Below are 23,433 nucleotides of genomic sequence, written 5' to 3' on the forward strand. Positions count from 1 at the left end.
TCTGCCGCAAGACACGGCCTTTTATATCCGTCGCTCCCGCAGCTCCGCGACCTCGGCGCCCGCTGTCTATCCGGGGTTGTCATTAAATGGGGCCTCCGCGACGAACCCGCCACATCTCTCCTTCTGAAAAAACACTGAATAAAACAGGGAAAGGAACAGGGAAACGGGTCTAAGGAGTGTATCGTTGAGGGGGACGCACAAGTCGTCCGTATCTCGTCCTGAATACTCCCGTCTCTGGTGGGCTGTGGCTCTTCGCTGTAGACTCGAGGTCTGGAAAAAATGCTTCATAATCACTCGAAATACTCGGCTGCCGTTCAGCTAATGTCAGCGCCACCCGATTCCTCCTGATGACTCCACTACCCGTCTCAATGAGATAGGACCGGGGATGGCCCGACTCTCCGACAACCGTTCCATACTCCCGACGATCTCTCACCCAAACGGTGGCTCCCGCAGGCAATAGGGGTAGTTCTTTCGTCCGGTGTCGTCGGTCGTAGTTCCTCTTCTGTCTCTCCGCGATGACCTTATTCTTATCCCGTAGGACCGTGAGGCTGGGCCATTTGGGATTCAACTTCGTAGGATGAAATGGCAAAGTCGTTCTCAGCTTACGTCCCATTAGTAGTTCCGCTGGGGAATACCCCGACTCCATGGGTGATGCACGGTATGCAAGAAACCCCAACCACGGGTCTCTTTCTTTCGCCAGTATGTTTTTTACCGTTTTCACCGCTGCTTCCGCTAGTCCATTACTCTTTGGGTAGTATGGACTGCTAGTTACAACCTCCATTCCGTATTTGTTCGCGAATTCCTGGAACTCTCTTCCTCCAAACGGTGGCCCATTGTCCGTTCGGACTACTTGTGGGATTCCGTGACGTGCGAATATTGATTTTATTTTCGCTATCACGTTCGTGGCCCGCGTATTTTCCAAATACGCGACTTCAGGGTATTTTGAAAAGTAGTCTACGATGACTAAGTACTCACGCCCTCTGCTATGAAAAATATCCATTCCCACCATCTGCCAGGGCCGTGCCGGTGTCTCCGTAGGTCTCAACGGCTCTACTCGCGATGGACGACGTTCGAGACATTCCGGGCACTTGCTTATCATTTCCAGTATTTGATGGGATGCTCCTGGCCACCACACCGACTGCTGCATCCGCCTCCGGCACTTTGAAATACCTAGATGACCTTCGTGGATACGGCTCAATATCTCTTTCCTCCATGATTCCGGGATGTAAACCCTGGTCCCCTTGACTAGTAGCCCGTCAAGGAGGGAAAGATTTGCTCGTTCGTGGTAGAAGCTGGTATCCTCCAACAGCAGTTTCTCTTTACGTGGCCAGCCTTCTTTCACATACTTAGTTATTCGTCGAGTTCTTTCATCTTCTCGTTGCGCTTTCAACACTTCCTTCATGAGTTTGTCGCTCATTGGTAAATCCGCTTTCACAGCTTCGACGTACAATTCCACGTCTTCATCGGTGAGAATATCGCCTTCTTTTGGGGTTTTGGAGATTGGTGATCGTGAGAGAGCATCTGGCGTATACAATTTCTTTCCGGGAACATAAATTACCTCATAGTCGAAACGCATGAGGCGCATACGGAACCGCTGCACTCTGGCGGACAATTCGCTGAGGGGTTTTGTTCCCAATAGTGCCACGAGTGGTTTATGATCCGTACATAGAAGAAATTTCTTGCCTACTAAATAATTTGCTAATTTTTCACACGCCCAGGTAAGCGCTAATACCTCCTTTTCCAATTGGGCGTAGCGTCTTTCGGTATCTGTCAACGTCCGTGACGCAAAACATACCGCTCTCCAATCACCATCTGACTGCCGCTGCTCTAGTGTAGCTCCCAATCCATATGACGATGAGTCGGCTAATACTCTTGTCGGTCGATTTGTCTCGTACATGGCTAATGATGGGGCACTAGTTAATCTTTGCTTGATTTCTTGGAAAGCTTTGGTGTGCGTAGCAGCCCATGGCAAAGGCTCTTTTTCCCTCATCAGCTCTCTCAACGGTTGGGTAACATCCGCCAAGTGAGGGAGAAATTTCAGATGATAATGTACAATTCCAAGAAATCGACGTATCTCTGCTACCGTTTCGGGCTGCGGCAATTTCTCTATTGCCGTAATTTTTTCAGGATCTGGCTTGATTCCATCCTCGGCCGATATGACATGACCTAAGAATTTTGTCTCTGCGACCCGAAATCGGCATTTCTCGCGATTCAACGTGATCCCATTTTCTCTAAGACGCTGGAGGACGGCGTTCAATCTCACGTCGTGCTCCGGCTGCGTCGCTGCAAATACGAGTATGTCATCCATAAGGTTGACTACTCCCTTTAACCCCGTCAATGCTTCAGACATTCGTCTTTGAAAATGCTCTCCAGCTGAAGATAATCCCATCGGCATCCGGTTAAAACAATACCTTCCAAAAGGGGTAATGAAAGTAGTCAGCGGACGGCATTCCCTCTCTAGTGGTATTTGGTAGTATCCTCTGCAAGCATCCAATTTTGTGAAAATTTTCGCTTCTGAAGCCTTCATCAGTGTTAGACATTCATCCACGGTTGGCAGTTCGTGCTGTTCTTTCCGAATGCATTTATTTAATTTAGTGAAATCTACACATATTCGAACTCCTCCGTCTGCTTTAGGCACTACTACCATGGGCGCGCACCACTCCGTCGGCTCTTCTACCGCCGTTATTATTCCTTCCCCCACCATTTTCTTGATTTCTTTCTCAACCTTATCTCTCAATGGCAAGGGCACTCTTCTCGGTGTAGATACCGCATAGGGCACGGCTTCATCCTTGATGCGAATGACGTAAGGTTTCGGCATTCTTCCTAGCCCACGAAAAAGTTCCTGGTAATTTTCTTCCGGATGGCCAGTTGTTATTTCTCGCAGCCAAGTCAAAATTCCCAGGGATGATATAGCTGGACGTCCCAAGAGCGCATCTTCAACTCCATTCACCACGAAAATCTCGTCCTCGTACACGCGATCCTTCCAACGTAGAAGTGACCGGAATTTTCCTTTGGCCTGCAATCTGCTTCGATTTGGGCCGCGGAGGAATGTTGTGGTGTTTTCGAGTTGTATTCCCTTCAACGTTTTAAATAATTCGGCGCCGATGACAGTGACATCCGCGCCTGTGTCGACTTTGAAGGGGATTTCTTGGTTACCGATGACGAGTGAGACCCTCCATGGTTCTTCTCCCGTCGAAATGCTTCCCAAAAAGAAATGGTCGTCTTCACCCGGTAGCCGCTTGTCAATTTCAGCAACCGCCTTCGTTCTGCAAACTGCTGCCCAATGTCCTTTCTTTTTACAAAGGGCGCACGCAGATTGACGCGCCGGACATCGTGCGAAAGCGTGCTGCGGCGTTTTCCCGCACCGTGGACATTTGCGACCACTCACCTTCATTTGGTCGGGTAGGGCGGCTGTTGACGTCGATGCCTTCTGGTGCCGTGGAGCCTTCTTCCGCACCACGTCCACCTCAGATCCTCGTGCCTGCGAGTGGACTGTTTTATCTTCCCCTGAGTTACTCCTTATCAGCGTCTGTTGCCTGTGCACGTCTTCTGCTTGCCTCGCCTTTGTAACGGCTCTCTCCAGCGTAAGCTCCGGATCCAATTGTAGGGCTTCGGACAACTTGGCGTTCCGTAAACCAACTACCAGACGGTCCCTCACCAATTCTTCACGCAGGGTGCCAAATTTACAGTTTTTAGCGAGAATATGCAGATTACGAACGAATTCTTCCACCGTTTCGGTCTCTCCTTGCAGTCGCTTGTTGAAACGGGCACGTTCGTAAATTATATTTACCTTCGGGACAAAATGCTCTTCAAACTTTCCAAACACGATACTGTACTTCTTTTCTTCTTCCGCCGATAGGTTGAAGGATGATAGTATATCGTCCGCGTCGTCACCCATTGCATAAATCAATGCGTCGACTTGCTCATCTTCTGGCTTTTTGGCGAGTCCAGAAGCTCGTCTGTACCTCTCGAACCGTCGACTCCATCTTGGCCAATCTTCCGCCACGAAGGAAAACTGCTGGGGTATGGACCAGGTAGGACCTCCTATCCCTTCGACTTGCTTATTCGACATAATAACACACCTGACACCATGTGTTGTTGCCGTAAAAATAAGTAAACTCCGTTTCGGGTTTCGGCCTCTTTATTCAGTAGCCACCAAGCAACTTTACACTGTCTGGTTTTACAGCAAAATAACCCCCCGTCTGCCGCAAGACACGGCCTTTTATATCCGTCGCTCCCGCAGCTCCGCGACCTCGGCGCCCGCTGTCTATCCGGGGTTGTCATTAAATGGGGCCTCCGCGACGAACCCGCCACAACCACCAGGTTGGTGGGCCGCGCCTCAATTTCTACCACCAGAATCCTATCGCTTACCTGGTCTATGCCTACCACACGCTTACCCATCTTACCGTTTAATACTAAAGCTACCCCTCGCTGGCTTTCCTCCCCTCCACTTTATATAACCCTATAACCATCACTCCAATAGTCCCCCCCAACCCTCCACCTCACCTCACATAATCCTAAGATATCTATCCTCCCTTTATCCATTTCCCTTTTGATATTTTTTAACTTCCCCGCCCTCATCATTGTCCTCACATTCCACGTCCCTACATTTATAGCCGACTTCTTCTTCTCCATCTTCTTCGTCTTCTCATCTTCTTTCTTCATTGCTGCTGCTGATGATGATGATGATAAGTCTCTGCAAGGATTTCGCATGTTGACGACCCCGAGGACCTTGCCGACCTCGCTGCCGTGCCCGACACCCGCCCTTTGCGGACGGGTCCCGGGCGATGAGATTCCGAGGCTCATTTGGTTGTACTCCATGTGTTCAGGGAAGAGATAGTTGGTAGGGTTTCCCACTTCCATTCCAACAGTGTTTTTTACGTGACACCATCACGTGGACTACCTTTCGTCTGGCTCCTACCCTTCGACCTATCTGGCATGGGTGGCCCTACCGGGAATAATTTAGAATTAATCCCGCCAGTGCAGCTCTAGGGGTCATAGGAACGCGCAAGCCTTTCCACCGCGACTAGGTTTTAGCCCATGGGAAAGGTATTTTGTGGTAGATAACATTTTTTTTTAATGTCTATTTTTAATGTCTGCGCCATGTGGAAAAATTGTACTTTAACGTGAATGAGGGTCTTTACAAATACAATAAAATTATATGATACACCCATATTACAATTCAAATTACTGCTAAATTCATGTGTTCTCTTAAATGTGTATTAGATTACGGAATTAAGTGAGATAGGATGAATATGTTTCATCCAGTGCGAATGAAATTATTAATTTAGTGTAAATGTGGGTGATTATATTATTTAATGCGAATGACAATATGCCATTTAGCGTAAATGAGGGGATTTTTTTAGTGTGAATGCGATTGCTTGGTTTTAGTATGAATATTAGAATGTAGGTAATTAAGTGTGAACGAGAGTATTTAATTTCGTGTGTTGGGATAATGTTGTTTAGTATGAATGACAATTTGAGATTGAGAGCGGATGAAAGAGTTGTTATGTATGCCTGCGATTGATGCCATGGAATGAGAGCTAGTGTAAATGAGGATATTACTTTAGTGTGAATGATGTTATTTAGCATGATTGAAGGTACCTATGTTTTAGTGTGACTGTTAGCACGTAATTAAGTGCAAACGAGAGTATTTAATTTCGTGTGTTGAGAGCATGTTATTTAGTGTGAATGAGATTATGAAATTTGTTGTGCATAAAAGTGTATCGTGAGCATCCCCTGCACCCATTATATCCGAGGGGAGAGGGCAGCAAGGGTTAGCGACTCCAAGTTGCTGATTAGCGTCCCCTCCGATTGTCTCGCGTAACTCGGGACTGCCTGAAACATGGCCTCAGATATTTCACCTTACCCGAAAAGGCTTCTCCAAAACTTATTTACCTTTGAATTAGCATTCTTAAAAAACAAAGAGAGACGAGAAAGGAAAAATGGAGAAAAACATCGATTCTCGGACAATTCATTCCTAAATGACCACTCCCCCGTCCTCTGACTTCCCACCCTGGTTTTCCCCCATTTCCTTCGTCGATTTATTTATCAGCATGGAATGTGAGTATTTTCATTTGAGTTTGACGTTGAAAATTAAAATATCTAGATAAAATATTTGAGCACGCTGTCTCCCCTCTATCCCTTGCACGTGTTGCCTAAAATTCTCCATTCTTGTTAATCTGTCAGTGTATATATCAAAAGAGAACACAGTTAAAAGAGCTCTCACCACTACAGTGCATTATCAAGGAAAATGTTTGCATAACCAGAAAATGTTAATTGAAGTCATGCAAATAATTATAATTTTCCTAAATTGTATCCCAAATATAAAGTGACAACATCAATGTAGCTTCGCACTCATTGATATTGTATCAGAGCATGCATTGCTAGAAAAAAGGAGAATATTGTTATAACTGGTCGCAACAAAAATACTATCAGAATTAATGCTTAACTCTTGCATAACAAATGCAGAATAAACAATCGGCTAAAGATTGTCTAACTGAAGCATTTACTATGAGTGACTATTGCAAATGAAATTAAAGTCCTGCATTAAATGAATGGGATAACAATAGAATAATTTCAGCCACATGAAGCGAGTACATTTTTCTGATAGCTTTTTATAGTAAGTTCTTAAATATTCATATTTTATTCTTCCGTGGTCGTGTTTCATTCTTGAATGCAGGCTATTTCAATATTTTTGTATCGTGAAATATTTAAACGCGAAATTTTTCTGTAGAATCGTTTCAGAAAAAATGAGAAAAGTGAGTAATTCACAAATTTACAACTGAAAAAAAAATTAATCGAGCCGCTGCCGCAGTCGGTACGAGGCGCTCCGACAAACGGCGCCACAGGGGTCGAACTCCATTCATTTGTCTCCACGTCACCCGGCAAGACTGCAGCTGGTTTGATGAGCTTTTCCTGATGAGGACACAAGGATTCGTGGAGCGCAGTTCTTCAAGGACGTCGGAGGAACAAAGCTGCCTTACGGGACCCTAGCGGCCCATCTGTACGAAGAGAGAAATCGACATTGATAATTCAGTTTTACAATATGCACTAACTAAAAACGCAAACTCATTTGCCAGTATTTCCGTTTTGGCAGCAGAATATTCCATTCCACCGACTTACTGCCAATTCCTATGCTTACAGGAGTATTTTACGATATTCCTCGAGGGACTCAAGGCATTACGGTTGCGAGCACAAGCACGTAAGCATAATTCCATAGGAATCGGTGTGATGTTCTCATAAATAGGATAATCCATCAGAGAGTAGACTAATGATGGAAGAAGACGTAAATTATGCGAAAACGTCAATCGCGGGAGCAAAAACGATATTTTTAACTTTCGTTAATTTTTTGTGAGTATTTGTGAAAATTCGCTGCGTCAACCTATGCTCTGCATCCACGTTCCATTATTCCTGCAAAGCAAAGGGGAGCATAGCAGCAGCTTATTGGCCGTAAATCCAACTACCCAAATGCGTATTCTCAAGGCCGAAGTAATAAGAATAACATCTGAATGATCCAAGAATCGACGAGGCATATTTCGTGCATATAAGCGACAGGAAGTAGAGTAAGAAAAGAAATAACAATGGCAATGAGATACTGTGGAACTGTAACAATACATTGGCAGTAAAATACTTAGGAGTAAGATTTCACGCTTTCCCGTTGGCATTCCTTTCAGGATACTATTCCAGGAGGCACTGATTAGAGCCTGAATCTCGGTTAAAGTTCCTCTTCTTCATTCTTATTTCCATCGCTTCCCTCGTTAAGCGATCTCACTAATTTCCACTCCATCAGAGAACACACCCATCGTCCTAATTAATCCTGTGGTCAAGAGTAAAAGAAAGAATCCTGTGGCTAAAGAGCCATCGCGGAAGATGAGAGCGTGAAATATCTATTTTTCAACGGCGATCGTTGGAGCAATCATAGCAGATATCACTCGATAGGGACGGGAAAATGATCGTATTATTCAGGCTTTATCATAAAAACGATTTTGTCTTAGCTACGAAAGGGTCTATGAGATTAAGAACGTGAAAAGTGCCCCCAGATATTTTGAAAAATAAAAAATATACAATTAAGGTGCATCCAAAATTATGTTTCCCCGAAGTTTTAGGTATTAACCCCAAAAAAATTGAAACACGATTTTTGGTTTTTTAACCATATCTCCAGTTTTTTTTTGTAAAATCGTTTTCTTGATTTTAAAATGTAAATACTTACTTTACTACCATTTGCTATCCTGATTTTTTTTATTTTTAGCCGAAAACTAAACTTTTACATAAGTTTGAAATTTTCAAAATGAAATTAAAAATTTTAGGAAACAATAGACACGCCGAAAACATATATGTTATTACCCCTACCCTGAAGTATATTGCTAATTTTTTTAGTTTCTTAAAATTGGTGAAACACTCAAAAACACGAATAACTGCTTTGCGCCATTTGCATCTATGCATTTCAGGAGGATGTTTGATTTGATTGTCGAGATCAACTATTGTTGACCAGTTACTAATATTATTGATTAAGAATAAACATTAACATAAACAATACCCATCAAACTTAGATTAATCTCTGCGATGAATACACATCTCATGTTTCTCTCGCGACTGAGATTTGCAGCCATGTCTTTGCTTACACCAATACTCCTTCACAAGGATAAAAAACTATTAAACTAATAAAATTTTGATAAAATTTAGGGAGGTGGTTATGAACTCTTTGGGCCCCCTGAATCTGCCACTAGCAATTGCCCATTGCTTTAACGAAAGGGTGGATTAGGGTACGCAAAGATAGAGCTCACCCCGATCTAAGTCACGGGCGTGTGAATTGTTCACATTCAGGGTCAACGAGTCAGCTCCTTACCTTGAGCCACTGTCGACGGGAAGAATTCTGATGGCGTCATAAAGGCTTCACTCGGCATTTGATCAAAGCACCCTTCGGTCAGGAGCGAAACGCTGCCCATCAAGCCGTCACCGCTTTTACGTTGGTAATCGTAAAAAAAATTGTGAATTGCTCGTGCTTGTGCGTAATAATTTGGGCGATAGTTCACGGTAGAAACTATTGGAGCAGAAAAAAATGCGTTAAGAGGTTCGCATCATCCCCTCATCCTTTTACGTGACGAATAATTTGCTTCAAACTTAAGCAAGTATACTCAAACTTTCAGAGTGAATGGAGTTGACACTTGCCAAAATTTGGCTGTACTTCAAGTATAATCATTTTCACCGCAGATGTAATTATTTTTAACTTTAGATGCAGGCGAATGTTGAAAGTTTCAGCCCTATACATCCTGAAATCTTCGAGATGATAGCTAAGTTTTGAAAGAATATTTCGTCGCGGAAAAAGACAAAACCTGACCGGTCGATGGTGTGAGGGAGGGGTGAGGTGCCCTCTTAAACCTCCGGGAGTGATGCGTCCTCTGAAGCCGCCCATCCTCCTACGTCCTACAAACGGAAAAGCTCTACTATGAATCCGTGAACTACGTCAGTTATTTACAATGTTCATTCGGAGCGCGCGTGTCAAATTTTCATTGGAGAGAATGCGTCAGAGGGAATTTTTTTCGCTTTTTTGCGGCATCGTTTTGGTGAGCGCCATTCGCTTACAGGCGGAACTTCCTCCATCGCTCACTACAACAGTCTAGTATAAGCAAGGGACGACAGACAAGCATGCAGAGGAGAACCCGAGCGAAGCGGGAGTGAAAAAGGGCTAATTAAAGTGCTGTGACTCGCAAGGTGTTATGTCAATATGGATGGATGAGGAGATATATTACAGGGTATAGAACAGAGAGAATGAATTCAAGGTGTATTTAAGCGGAGAAAAATCGAAGTTTCAGGTCACTGCAAGGCTTTGATTGGAAAAAATCTCGTGAATGAAAGGAAAAATATAGGTTTTACGCAGAGTAGATTGAATAAGACTATTTGTCATTTCTAAGAAGAATATAAATACAAGGCTGACATGAATACTGATTTTAAAATTAAATTAATATATTTTAGACGTCTGTGGGGACCGGCTTTGGAATTTTTTTCTGGCAAGGCTTACCTCACAGCTGAGGGTACATGCCATCTTATACAGAGAATCACGTAGCGTGGCGTTATCACAATAAAAAAATAAATTTCGGGGTACTGCATGTACTAAAGAACTTCATACGCAGTCAAGCGCACGAATACAAAGCAATTTGCACCAAGGGCGAAATTCACCTAGAAGAAATAATTCACTTGTAGTAATTGATTGATTTATAATTATTACAAATTTCATCCACTTCCAGCAATCGGGAGATCCAGGTTCGAGTCTCGTCTATTTTGAATAATATTTTCTAGATAAATATAATTCTTGTTGCAAATAGGGTTGACCAAGGTTTCCGCAAAGAATTGTATTCCAGAGCGATGAATCAAGGCAGCAGTTGTACGGGGAAAAACTATTACCTAACAAACACCGTTGAGGTGGTCCTCAAACTTCCTTGTGCAGAAATACATTCATCAGTGGAGCAATTAGGATTGTAATTACTGGGAATTTTACCGAAGCGTATGGTGTTGGGAGTAAATGGGAGGAAATTTTCAAGTTTAAGCGTCATTAAAAGATAAAGTATTTTAAGTCAACTCTGAAGATTAGAACACAGCTCACTGATATCTCAGACCTCTGACCTACGTATAGAGAGCCAATCAAAAGCCATGATCATGCACGAGGAAGGCATGAATTTCATCCCGGAAAATTCATACATGCAGAGTGCCTCGTAAATTATAAGTGATGCGAAAATACGAACTGATGTGCAAATATCAAACTCTGGATATGATCGGATATAACTAGATGAGGAAAGGCAGTCATTTTGGTAAGATGATGGCTTCTAATAGGTTCATAAATCTAAAAGTGACGGAGAATGCTTGAGGGAGTGACAGCTTGCCCATTTATCCGATCGTCAAATAAAAAGCCTATTTTATGAGGCAAGCATCGAATTCATATTCTCCCGTACTCCTATTCACATTGCAAGCGATGCCAATACGTGTTATCTTGCGGCGCTTGCGAAACGAGGAATAAGGCGATCAAGAACTAACGACAAAATATGGGACAAGGAATATGGGCTCGAGTAAGTAATGAGGAAGCGCTAAGAAGTGTGGGTGGGAGAAAAGAGAAGTTTACCAAAACCCTTTAGGAGAATACGCGACAACTTAGTGGCCACATTTTGAGGCACGATGACGACAGGTGATAAGGAAGAATTACTAATCTTCTGTGCTTCAAAACCTTGTAAAGATGTTTTTCAGAGGTAGAAATACTATTTACAAATCCTAGGCTTTAATAATTAGAATGAAAAATGTACTTTGAATGTGTAAGGATCGATAAATTAAGTAGCTATTTGTAGGTATCCTATTCAAGCATATAATCACGTAATATGAGATGATATTCAAATTTCAGATGTACACTATCATGTTTTAAAAGTTTCAATTCCAATTCAATAATTTTGTTATTTATTATGCATACCATGAAACCACACATTTTTTTTAAATAGCGGCATGTCAGGCAATCTCCTTTTGACCGATTCGTAAAAATGGTCAATGATCAGTATAAATTACTGGTCAATGCTTTTCAACTCCTTTCAGATATTAGTTATTTCCGAAAGGACGGCCACTTCCTCTCAGCTAAATCAGCATACCATCCCAATTATTCTATCGGGAAATGTGAATTAATAATCAAATCTCAGGTGCAAAAGCATCCGAGAGTGAAATGTGATTTTTCACATTACCGAAGTACATACATCTCCACACTCTCGCAAATACCGTCTTAATAAACACGAGGAGGGAAGAGCAAGGGTGGCAATCGTTAACCTGCACGAAAATAAAAAGCCTTCACACAGCCGGTTTGAGAGAATTGTCTGCCTAAGATCGACCAGGCATTTATTTAAGCCTTTCGCCGTTCGAATCTTATACCTATCCGTTCGGTAAAATCAAATTTTATCGGTCCTATCCTAGGGCCAGAGTGCGGGTCTAGTACGGAGTTTTCTGTGCCGCACGGAAAGATGTCTTTTTTAAGTAGCTCAAACAACCTAAGCCTAGCGCGTAGCCTCCCATAGTTGATATAGGTGGTGCTTAGAAAGCAAGAGAGGGGCACTTTAATGAGAGATAATGAAGGACAATATCAACGGCGTGATATGTAGAGCGGTGATTCTGTTGAATTAATGCACCTCATCAGATGGGTAAAAACCTAAGTAGAATACTCAAACACTTTACATAGATTTTATCACTACATACTTGCTCAAGTATGAAAAATGTACTTTGAAAACATAACTCTTAGAAATTACAATCACCAGACATCATATCTAAGCCTCTAATAATGCAATATGAGTTCATATTTGAATTTCAGGCGTTCAAGATTTTGAGTATGAAATTCTCTTTTCTTGCATGCATTAATAGGCAGTACGTACCTCGTTGGCCGCATTAACAGGCGTGTGGCGGAAGGTAGGTACTAGTAACCCAATCCGTGGTTCTGTTCAAGAATACAAAATTGTTTGAGCGTGCTGCAAGACAGCCTATGATCGACTTAGCATTGCATTTGCTAGAGTCCTTTATTTTTCGGAGGAAAAATGTATTCCTGCACCTTTCCGAACCTTCGGCAAAACGTCTCCTTATTTTATCCTTGCCGTCGAACCTGGAGAGAAGTTCTAAGAGGAGTCACTCTCAAGCCGAACCGCTCTAGCAATCGTGCTCGTGATGGCCAAGTCGGCTGATTCACCGTTAAAATTGTAAAGAAAACTCCATGATACTCCTATATCTTCTTTCGAAAATCATTGTGCAAGGTGATATAGGCTATCACGATAAAAATGCTTTGAATTGCAAATAATAAATACCATACTCGAACATAAAAGTAAAAATCTTAATTATCACTTTGATTGTAGTTCCAAATATACAATTGCCTTACCGTGCCATTTTGGCATCACCCACATGGAGTTTTGAAAAATTTTGTCGTTCATCATTCACTCACAAGAGTCAATCGGTTACGGGATGTCGGTTACGAAATATCCGTTTACGTATTGACGTGATACTGTCATCGCTAGTGATCGATCGTCGGTCAACACCAATGTTTATCATGACCGATGTCGGTCACTTCCTAAATGTATTGTCCTATACCTACCTGTTTGTATTATCCTATAAATATTCTGAATAGAACTCTATAATTTTCACTAAATCCCGTAACAGAAACAGCCACGATTGTCCGATGAGTAGCGTTCAATGGAGAATTTCATTTGCAAATGACCGTTTTCGGTTGTAAATGGCAGGAAGTCTTTTCTCGATCACGATCGACCGGCACATGCTGCGATTGCGAATGATCGAACAACGACTTACATGGCGAATGACCGGCACACTGACTTCGATCGCGAATGATCGACGAATGACTTCGGTTACGAAGCACCAGAAAGATTTTGTCGTTCGTCGAAGTGATCCCGTTCATCAATCGATCACACCAAAGATCTCGATCTCACATAGGCGTCGCTTACAACCGACTCATCAATTCCTGGCATGCAAACTCCGATCACTTGAATAAGGTTTTTTTCGGATTTTCAGCGGAATGAGGGTGTCCATTCTCTCCAGCGTTTCGATGTCCGACACGTACCGCGTCATCAGGGAGAGTCTCTAAATCCAACAATGTCCACTTTCCTCGTTATCATTACCTGATGACGAGGGGTGTGTCAGACCTTGAAACGTTCGAAAAAAATGACCACCCTCATGCGGCTCGAAATCCGAGAAAACTTTATTCAATTAATTCGTATGGGAAAGCACGAGATCCCCCTCCGATTAACTTCTGTCAGATATTCCGCGATTTCCTTCCCAAGGGAATCTTGCAACAAGCCGCCCCCATGTTTACATACTCCCCGATCTATTCGAGAGCAGTTGTGGAATTGGGGGAGAACCCTTGACGAGAGATCAAAACACGGCGTGTGAGGGGAGGGGAGGGGGGGGAGGTGGATCGATACGGCCCGTCTGGCTAGCTCGCGAAACGTATTGCTGCCGGAGGCGGCCAAGTGGCGAGCAGCGGGTGCAGAGGGAGCGGGTGCGGGGGGAGCGGCCGCCGTAGAGGAGCAAGGCGAGAGAGTTGACGGCAGGCCATGAATGGCCCATCTACACGACGGCGGGCCGTGCCGCTCCCCGCCGGGTGCAGGAGAGGAGGGGGAGCGGCGAGGCGTAAGTGGGGCGCGGCCACAAATCACAATCCACACTCCCGATAGAGCGCTCGCGAAACGTAATTGCGTCTTTTTTTGCACCTGAGCTCACAACAATGGAGTGGAATTTTTTTTAGTTCCAGGGGGACGTAAATTCGAAATGTCATAATATTGTACATATTTACCATTGAAATGCCCTTAATATCTGCAGGAAAGGTTTGAGCCCCTTCACTGGGTCATGGATCGATCGAAAATGCTCACGTTCATATTTCACTGCATCACGTGTAGGCACGTGTCGCGGATTCTACTGCGACCTGCTCCTCCCCCAACGAACTAAGTTTCAGGATAATCAGTGGACTACGAAAACTTTTGATATGCATAATGCAGTTAAACGATAATGATAAATGTGTAAAGCACTTTTCCTGTAGATGGTTATCACTAGAAATAAGTTTTAAAGATATTAACAGCTATCAAAGCTATTGGAATAGCACACATTTTCAATGGTAGAATTCAACATCAATTTAATTTTCAATGTAAATTTATTACCTCATAAACAAGATAAAATTGTAAATATAACCCCACGATACTCCTAAATCTTACTTTCAAAGCACTTTCATATTATTACTAAAGACTTGAAAGGAAATTACGGTAAATTTGTTTGATATTTTAATTAAGAAATAATAAATACTATGGCTGAATATAAAATAAAAAATATTAACAATCACACTGACTGCAGCTCCAAATATAATTGTCTTCGTATTACTGTGCCATTTTGGTATCACCCACATGGAGTTTCGCAGTATTTTCGGGATAAATACTCTCTTCCAAACTCCCGTGGTGGCTCACAGAGTAAGTATCATGTAGAAGTGCTGACTCATTGACCAAAGAGCCAGAGTTCCATTTTAAGGACCAAAGCAGTATTCGAGAGGAGCGAGTCCAGGGGAGTGTTCAATCGCTCATGATGCGCAATGAATGGGAATCGCTTGTCTTGGCTGCGGCATTTAATACGCATTCGATTGTATATCTATCTCCACTCATAGAACTCTGCCCGGAAGCTGGAGAGCATTTGGTCGGGTCAGTGGCGGATACAGAGAAAACTCAAGGGGGGGGGGGCGCAAAAGACATCTTGAGTCACCTTTACTTTTATCGCAATAAAAAATAATCAAGTCACATGCAGAGCTTCAGAAATTTTTAACTAAAGTGATTATACACACATTCAAGACAATGCCATCTTATGATATAAAAAAGTTACAATTATGGTTCTGCTATGTTTGGCAATACGGGTGGCCCCGCAAAGGGGGGGCGCGCGCCCCCTGCGCCCCCCATCTGTATCCGCCACTGGGTCGGGTTTGCGATACAGGAAGGGACTAGAATGTTTCATAAAATGGTAGACATGACTAGGCATTACAAAATTGAACTTGAAACTTTGTACATTCCATTCATAAAAGTGCAAATACCAAGAGCAACTTCCCAAAAACTCCTCGGCGTAATTTTGGTCACCAAATTAACCCTAAAACCGTATCTAAATCACTCTATTCCCTAAGGAATAGCACTCAGCCACCTTCCCCTCAACCACTCCACACCACTCCCGCAGCTCTGGAAGCAGACTCCGTGCCAGCATCATTCGCCTGGAGCCACTGCAAGCATGCCAACAATGGAATGGTCCGTAATATATAAGAAACATTCCAAAATAAATCCACCCGCCTCCTTCTCAGTCTCAATAGCTTATCAAGGAAATCCGCAACGCCCACAAACTTCCGTCACTGAATGGGTTCATTTCCTATCCGATAAAAAAAATTACAGGCTGGAAGGCGCTAATAAGTCACTTCTCCAAGAAATTTAGGAGTAAGAAGCCGGTATCCTAACTACATACACACTGCCTCATCAAGTCACCCTTCTAGGAGCTTAACCTATGTCTTCACCTCCCTCTAATCCCCTTAATACTGGCAAAACGAGAAAAGAAACATCAATTAATATTATATATTTTAATTATACACTAGAAAATATATCAATTTCGTATTTGTAAAAAGTTGGAAATTATTGTAAAAAAGGGAAAATATCAATAAATAATAATGCACAAATGACAAAATGCCAAAAACAAATTATTTACATTACTTTTGCATAAAAAAGTATTCAAATAAATTCGACATACGCTACTTGTGATAGCCCTTTATCACAAAAACCACACTGACAACGCAAATAAATGCGCAAAAATGAAGTCCACTGACACCTGGCTGGTTGGGGCGAGTCACTGTGCCCACCGGTACATCACGCGGTCAAGTATCGCCGAATAACCACAGCAATGAAGCGTTGGCCATCAAGCTAGACGGTGTCTCATCTCACATCATCTCATCTCATATACATCTCACCAGATGGTATATTAGCGGCCTATCTTTTTCTCTAGCTGACAAAGTAAGTGCTCCATCAAATCAAAGGTCAAAGTTTAATATTTTTTCCATTATTTCCGTTCTTAAAAAACTTCCATCATCATCACAACGAAGATTGTTATGATCGGCGGTTGCTTTCAACACTATCCTTTATTTAGTTAACCTTTTACTTCAGTTCGGTCAAAACTTGGTGACCCCTGAATGCGCAGAACTCCAGCGAGTGGAGGGTAAAATGCCTGTGGAGGGATATTTTGAGTGGAGGCGAAGCGATTCGGACTGGGACAAGCATAGACCTTGAATGGAGTAAATTCCCAAGTAAATAATGGCACTTTCAAGCAATACCCTCGTGTGCTGGTACTTCTCCAAAAGAGACTCCCGTGGCTACAAGCGACGTCCGCTCAGGGGCTACCAAGTACGCACTGCGCATCGAGATCTCATCCTTTGATCTCCACTCTCATTTGCCTCCATGCTTGATCACCTCGATCATCCGAGCTAGCCTCTGTCCCGCGCTTCGGCGTCCTTCACTGCTTACGAATTTGGGATCAGGAGTTGATTAGGTCAAGTACGCTTTCTAACTCTTACCACGTTCTCGGACAGGTTAAAACACATTCAACTCCCTGGCTATGGTTGCCTAGCCAACCAAACAACCGGTTTGGGAGATATTCTTATTCTGAATGGATTTTGGAGAATTTCTTTCTAAATTTCATTTCAGCATATTAGCAGTTACATCCAATTCTGACCACGGAATATGGCATATATTACTTAGATTTAAAGCCTGCAATTCCTTCTGGCAGTGCAGCTATTAAATACAACGACAAAAATGATTCTTGTATCACATAATCTAGAATATTAACGTGCCTCCGTGGTATTCATGAAATATACGCTATCCGATGCATGTCAAACATACGTCGCATCCGTTCAGGGGCGGATCCAGGATTTATTTCTGGGGGGGCACAAGCAAGGCCGTATCCAGGATTTTGTTCTGGGGGCGGGGCACAAGATTACCTCGTAATAAAAAACGAGCGCAATGATAAAGGGACCGCATTAAAAGTCTTGCATATTTTTTAAGAGTCTGGGGGGGGGGGGGGGTGCCCCCGTGCCCCCTAGATACGCCTATTCATCCGTCACTTCACTGAATTCGTCTCTAAATGACATCGTGCTTGGTGACGGGCTACGCCAGTCACATACAATCACTTGATATAGTATAGCATAACTAAAACTATGAAATATGTGCCAGCTCAATGATAGACGAGTTTAAGTGGTGTTTTGTTGACGAGGCGGAAAAATTAAAGTTGTTTAATTACGCTCTCTTTAATGATATTTCTCCCCGTATTGACCACCCCAAGCTCCTTCAAATCCTCAAAATGTGACTATACTTCATAAAAAGCGAAATTTGAATAAAAAATTCATGGTTTATGTCAAAGTTTATGAATAAAATATTGACGTAGTGACTGACCCTTTCTCTATTATTCACTTGCAGATTTTACAGCCATAACTCCTCTAATGTTGTCCACAAAAATTCACCATACTTCATTGTATTTTTATCGCGTTGTTTTCATAGCAATGCCGTGGTGCGAGAAACCAAGAGTATGTAGAATTTTGAATCAACTTTTAATTCACACCAGCCATTCACTTACGTGTTTCAATCCGAAGCAGTGCAGGGCTCAAGCCGAACTTAGCCACAAGTTTGTGAAGTCCACACACTCAGTGTATGTGGGGCCATTTCCTTTCTTTGGGCCATCTCGCGCTACGAAAATATTTGGGGGTTCCTGCAGGCTCCACGCAATTGGGGACCCTTGGCGGAGGGGCGATTGAGGGGGCTTTCACCCCCTGAAATTTCTGAATATATTTAAAAAGATGATAATCTGTAATTTGACCCTCCAATAAGATTTTTATTTCACCGACTCTGCATACAACTTTTAAAAATAATTGACGAATATCTAAAAGCCTTTTTTTTCCTGGCCTGCGCGTATCAACCCTACAATGCAGTATAGTCGTGAGGCATTGCATGCCACCGAGGCGCCGCTGAAATTAAAGATACAGCCGCCCCTCCACCAAACAACCATAATTCGCACCTCTAAGCAGCATCGCTCATCCCGCACCAGCCAATCAGTAGCAGTTTAAGACTTGGAAATAAAATCTAAATATGAAAAAATATGCTTTCATAAATTTTTGCGGAATGTGTCTTCTACTGAAACCTTCTCTATTGCGTGGAGTGAAGAGTGAACGCACACATGTAATTCAATAATTTTTAACTCAGATTACTTATGAACTATAGAATGAAAAGCACATTTTTGGATTGAAAATAAGAATTTGTGAAGGGGGCACTTGAGTAAATATAATGTAAAGTTACAACATGATTTTCTTTTCCATCATAGGCTGCAATTGTCATGCCCAACAGCAGTAGTGATCCAAATGTTTTTCTATGATTCTCCGAAGAGAAACATGGTGGAATTCTATACAGTCACAATCATCACGTGGAAAACAAAACAGAGACATAGGATGAAGATAAAGTTCGTCAAGGAAGGCCTATGGTTAAGTAGTTGGGGCAGGTCAAGAAGAATGCGTGGTAGAAGACTCCAATAAGGAAGTAGAAGACCCATGAGAAAGAATAAGAGCTGGCGTGGGATATAGAGAAATGGTGGAAACACTGTCGGACGCCTATGCCCCCTTTAATTTCCAGTAATATTTAAAAGATGGCAATCTGTAATATGACTCTCCAATGAAAGTTTTTATTTCGCCAACTTTACAAACGAAAAAAGTAATTGATAAACCTCTGAAAGCCAATTCTCTACGCATATCAAACATACAGCGCAAAATTTCTGTAGTAATAATAATAATAAATACATCACAAATTCCTTCATCAGGAATGCGTAGACACCTCACTATCAAATGCCTGGTTAAAAAGAGGTGAGCTATATAAAGAAACGGAGGGGACAATGGTAGCTATTCAGGACAGAGTAATTGGTACGAAGAATTATAGGAAATATATAATCAAAGACGGAAGCATACTAAATGGCCTATGCCGTAAATGTAATGCAAAGAGTGAGACGATAGAACACATAATTAGCGAATGTACTAATCTAGTTGGTAATGAATACACCAAAAGACACAATAATATATGCAAAATTATTTATTTAGAGATAGCATATGTTACCGGATTAAAATGGATCATGAACCATATTACCTGTTCACCCCTGCTACAGTGCTGGAAAATGAAAATTACAAATTACACTGGGACAACACAATTTGCACAGACAAACCTGTTCAGCATAACAGACCGGACATAATCTGGATTAAAAAAAGAAAAGCAGACCTTTATAACTGAAATAGCAGTTCCGGCTGACCACAACCTTAAGAAGAAATACGAGGAAAAGAAACAAAAATATCAAGACCTCGCAACACAAATAAAAACTATCTGGAAACAGGACGTGGTCATCATCATCCCCATAGTAATATCATCAACAGGAAAAATACATTCATCACTTAATTTTGGAATTGAATAATTAAAAATAAAAAGAAACACAATATATAACATTCAAAAATTTGTAATACTGGGTACATGTAGAACAGTTAGATTGTTTTAAAATGAATTGTAACTTGAGGCAGCGTCTTGGCAAGGCCCGACACTGGCAGACTTCCAAGTAAATCTTGTGGAAAAATAAAGAATAATAATAACCAAGGCGCCCACAAAAGTTTACCCCCCAAATGCACCTCTGCGACATAGTCTCCCCCGACCCCCGATTTTTCCTGTAGAGATCATACAGGAAAGCGAGAAAATGGAATGCCAAAGAGTCCTAATAGCGATTAGCGGTATCAACGGGTGAAATCAGAGACTTTCTAGCAGGTACATCAATCACAACTTTATAATGCATGTGCATGAAGCACAGGGAGCCACCTCTAGGGTGTTTGGCATGGGGTGAGTATTTCTCCCCAGCATGCACCAAGCTACATAGAGTTATCTCGATGGGACTTACAATTACGTGGCACTCTCACTGAGCATACACCATTCAATATTTGCCCACGGCAATATTTACACCCAAATCTACATGCACCACAAAGTCATCGCATACAAGAAAAACTACGCATACATCGAATTACCAATTGTGTTCATGAACGTACGCGTGGGTATGAAAACGGTTTTACCACGATGTTGAAAATGGCCCAGGGTCAGAATCTAGTATATTTCGTCGTAAACTGGCTTTGAGGCGATAGGCTCGTAGAGACGCGTCTGCTGCCGATCCTGATGGAAACTTGGCGACAGAAAAACCCTAATTTTCCCGCAAGTATTTTGGTGCTCACATCTCGAGTTACTCGCAACCAACCACGTAAGTCCTGTACTTTCACGGACAGGGCCTCGGGAAGTCTGACGTCACCTGTTAATCCCGTCTCATTCTCTCGACTTCCTCCAGGGCTGAAAATCGGGGGGGGGGGGGGGGGGGGGGGGTGATTACGTAGAGGAGGTGCATTTGGGAGTGCGAAATTTCCGATTTACACTTATGACCATAATTTCCAAATCACCATAATTTCCCTGACTCTCCGAAGGCCTTAACTTTTTACGATCTATCTTGGTAATTTTTTTTCACCTGATGACGACTCGAGCACGTGGGCTCAAAGGTATTGCCATCACTATAATAAATAGTACCATAGAGTAAGAATATTCTATTCTTACTCCATGATAGTAGGTACGCTGGTGGTTAGTGTTGCCGCGATAAAGATAGAATACAAAGACAAGCAGCAAGATTTTTTTTTAATTATTACGATGAACATAGTAGTGTAACTGAACTAATTAGAAATTTATAATGTGCTAGTTTAACCGAAGGGAAATATTCAGATTGAATATTTTGTTGTAACAACGAAAGGCGACGCGGAAAGATAAAATGAGGGGAGATATTGCAATGCCGTGTTGAACTAAAACCAATATTTGGGTCAATTGGAGAGTAAGGAAGTTGTGTTGGATGGAAAAATAACGAATAGAATAGCTTACGAGGAAAATATACTTCAGAAAGGAGAAATAAACTGGTAGAGCGCTTTGGTAATTCCTTCCCCATCCGCCGCATTCCAACAGCTCACTTTCGCCACTCTCACTCTGCACCCAAAAACGTTCGGAGGCAAGTGCATCGGTCTTTTTGTTTCGTAATTAAATAGAGTTAAAAATGCATGCAAATATTTGACCACTTCGGCCATCCCAAAAAATATTACGATGCTGAACGAGTGATATAACATCCATTAACCTTAATAGTGAATTTCAAAGCAATGCTACTTCTAGCCCGTCAAATAGTACTGATAGCTTTGTGTGATAGACAACTTCGTCTCAATCAAAAACGTGTCAGAATTGTATTATTATGAATGAAAATGTGTGCATTTCGAAATGAATAAGTTTTAAATATATTTTTACAAAATGGAGCTTTTCTTTCCATTTAAGTGGTCAAAGAGTACTTAACAATGTGTCTTGAAAATTTTATACCAATATTTTGACAGTTTTTAATCTTTATTTGATTTATTTAAGGAATATTTTCTTGCATAAAGGGTGGGAAGTAGTTCAATTTGGTCAGCTCCTACAGAAAGCGGTACGCTACCACTAGGCTAAATCGACATTGAATGTAATGGTGAAATTTTTTTAAGCTAAATTCGACGTGTCCGTATTTCTAATTATTATAATGATTTTTTCCTCTCGAACCCGGCCATATATGGACAAAACCCGTCAAACGTATTCCCACCTTAGTGTCCAATTTAAAAAAAAAATCTTTCATCTTTGTTCTTGACATCACTCACGGAAAGTCTCCTTGATTGACGTGTATTTCCAAAAACATATGCCTCGGTGTATTAACACATAAATAAGATAGCAAATTATAGCACTTAACGGTGAAGTGCGATACATTTTCTTTTGTCACTGTCATTGATAATAATACATTCATGAAGCACTACAACCTCGCATTGATGGCAGAAATTCATCGTTAAAAACCGAGGTGCACTACCGCGATTTAGCTTTCACCGGGTCTCATTGACGCGATAGAATTTACGCAAGGTTTAATTTATCACCAAATTCAATCGCAATCGACGTGAAGGTATAATCGGCACATAAATCATTAATTCAAATTACGCGGATGTAAGTTTAACTTTATGCATTTCTTTTGTTTATTTATAATACATTTTATCTATGGGAAGGGACAACATAAAAAAGCTATCATCATAATTAACGTATACAATACTAATAATAAACAATCATAACGTTAATTCATACTGAAACATTTTTAGCGCATTGCCGCGACGAAGCTACCACGGGCCCTCTTGGCCGTTAATACTTTCACCGACGACAAAGTGAGAGAAATTAGCTACTTCTCCCTCATAGACCCCATTTAGAATACGCTGCCAGTGTTTTGGACCCTCACGAAAAAGGCTTAATAACAAAGGTAGAACGCGTGCAGAGAGGAGCTTCCAGGTACGTGAAAAGTCGTTACGACAGTCTTGTAAGTGTAATCGACCTCTTAGATAAACTCGAATGGGAATCTCTGTCAGACCGTGAGTTGAAAAAATATAATAAACATTTTAGATAAATTCAAGAGCAGTGTCTTTTCGAACGAAATTTACCATATCTTACGTGCGCCAACATACTGCGGCAGATCAGTTAGTATAAATAAAATAAGAGAGATAGACTGCAGAACAGACAGATTCAGAATGTCTTTTTTTCCACGATCAATAAGAGATTATAACGGCAGCGCTGGAACTCACAAATACATTAGATGACTTGTAGTGTAGCCTACTAACTTATGTATAACTTAATGTACGTTTCTGAATGTTATTATTATTTCTAACAGCATGTGGTAGTATAATTTGTTAGTATGCGTGACGTAATTTGGACCGTGTGGTGTGCATGTGGGAGTCCAATTGCATGCTGCATGCTGGTGATTTATCAC

The 23,433-nt window shown here is 41.9% G+C and overlaps 1 protein-coding gene across 1 annotated transcript; it reads right to left on the reverse strand.

Annotated features, from left to right (window-relative positions):
- Positions 1 to 169: 169 nt before the first annotated feature.
- Positions 170 to 8,948, reverse strand: LOC124171231 (uncharacterized protein K02A2.6-like). Its single transcript, XM_046550373.1, has 2 exons — positions 8,849 to 8,948; positions 170 to 3,663 (listed from the first exon to the last, which is right to left on the reverse strand). Exons 1-2 carry the CDS (start codon positions 8,946 to 8,948, stop codon positions 170 to 172), a joined length of 3,594 nt encoding a protein of 1,197 aa, XP_046406329.1.
- Between the last annotated feature and the right edge of the window lie 14,485 nt (positions 8,949 to 23,433).

The sequence above is a fragment of the Ischnura elegans genome, chromosome X (genome assembly GCF_921293095.1).
Source record: "Ischnura elegans chromosome X, ioIscEleg1.1, whole genome shotgun sequence".
In the NCBI taxonomy this organism is placed as follows: Eukaryota; Metazoa; Arthropoda; class Insecta; order Odonata; family Coenagrionidae; genus Ischnura; species Ischnura elegans.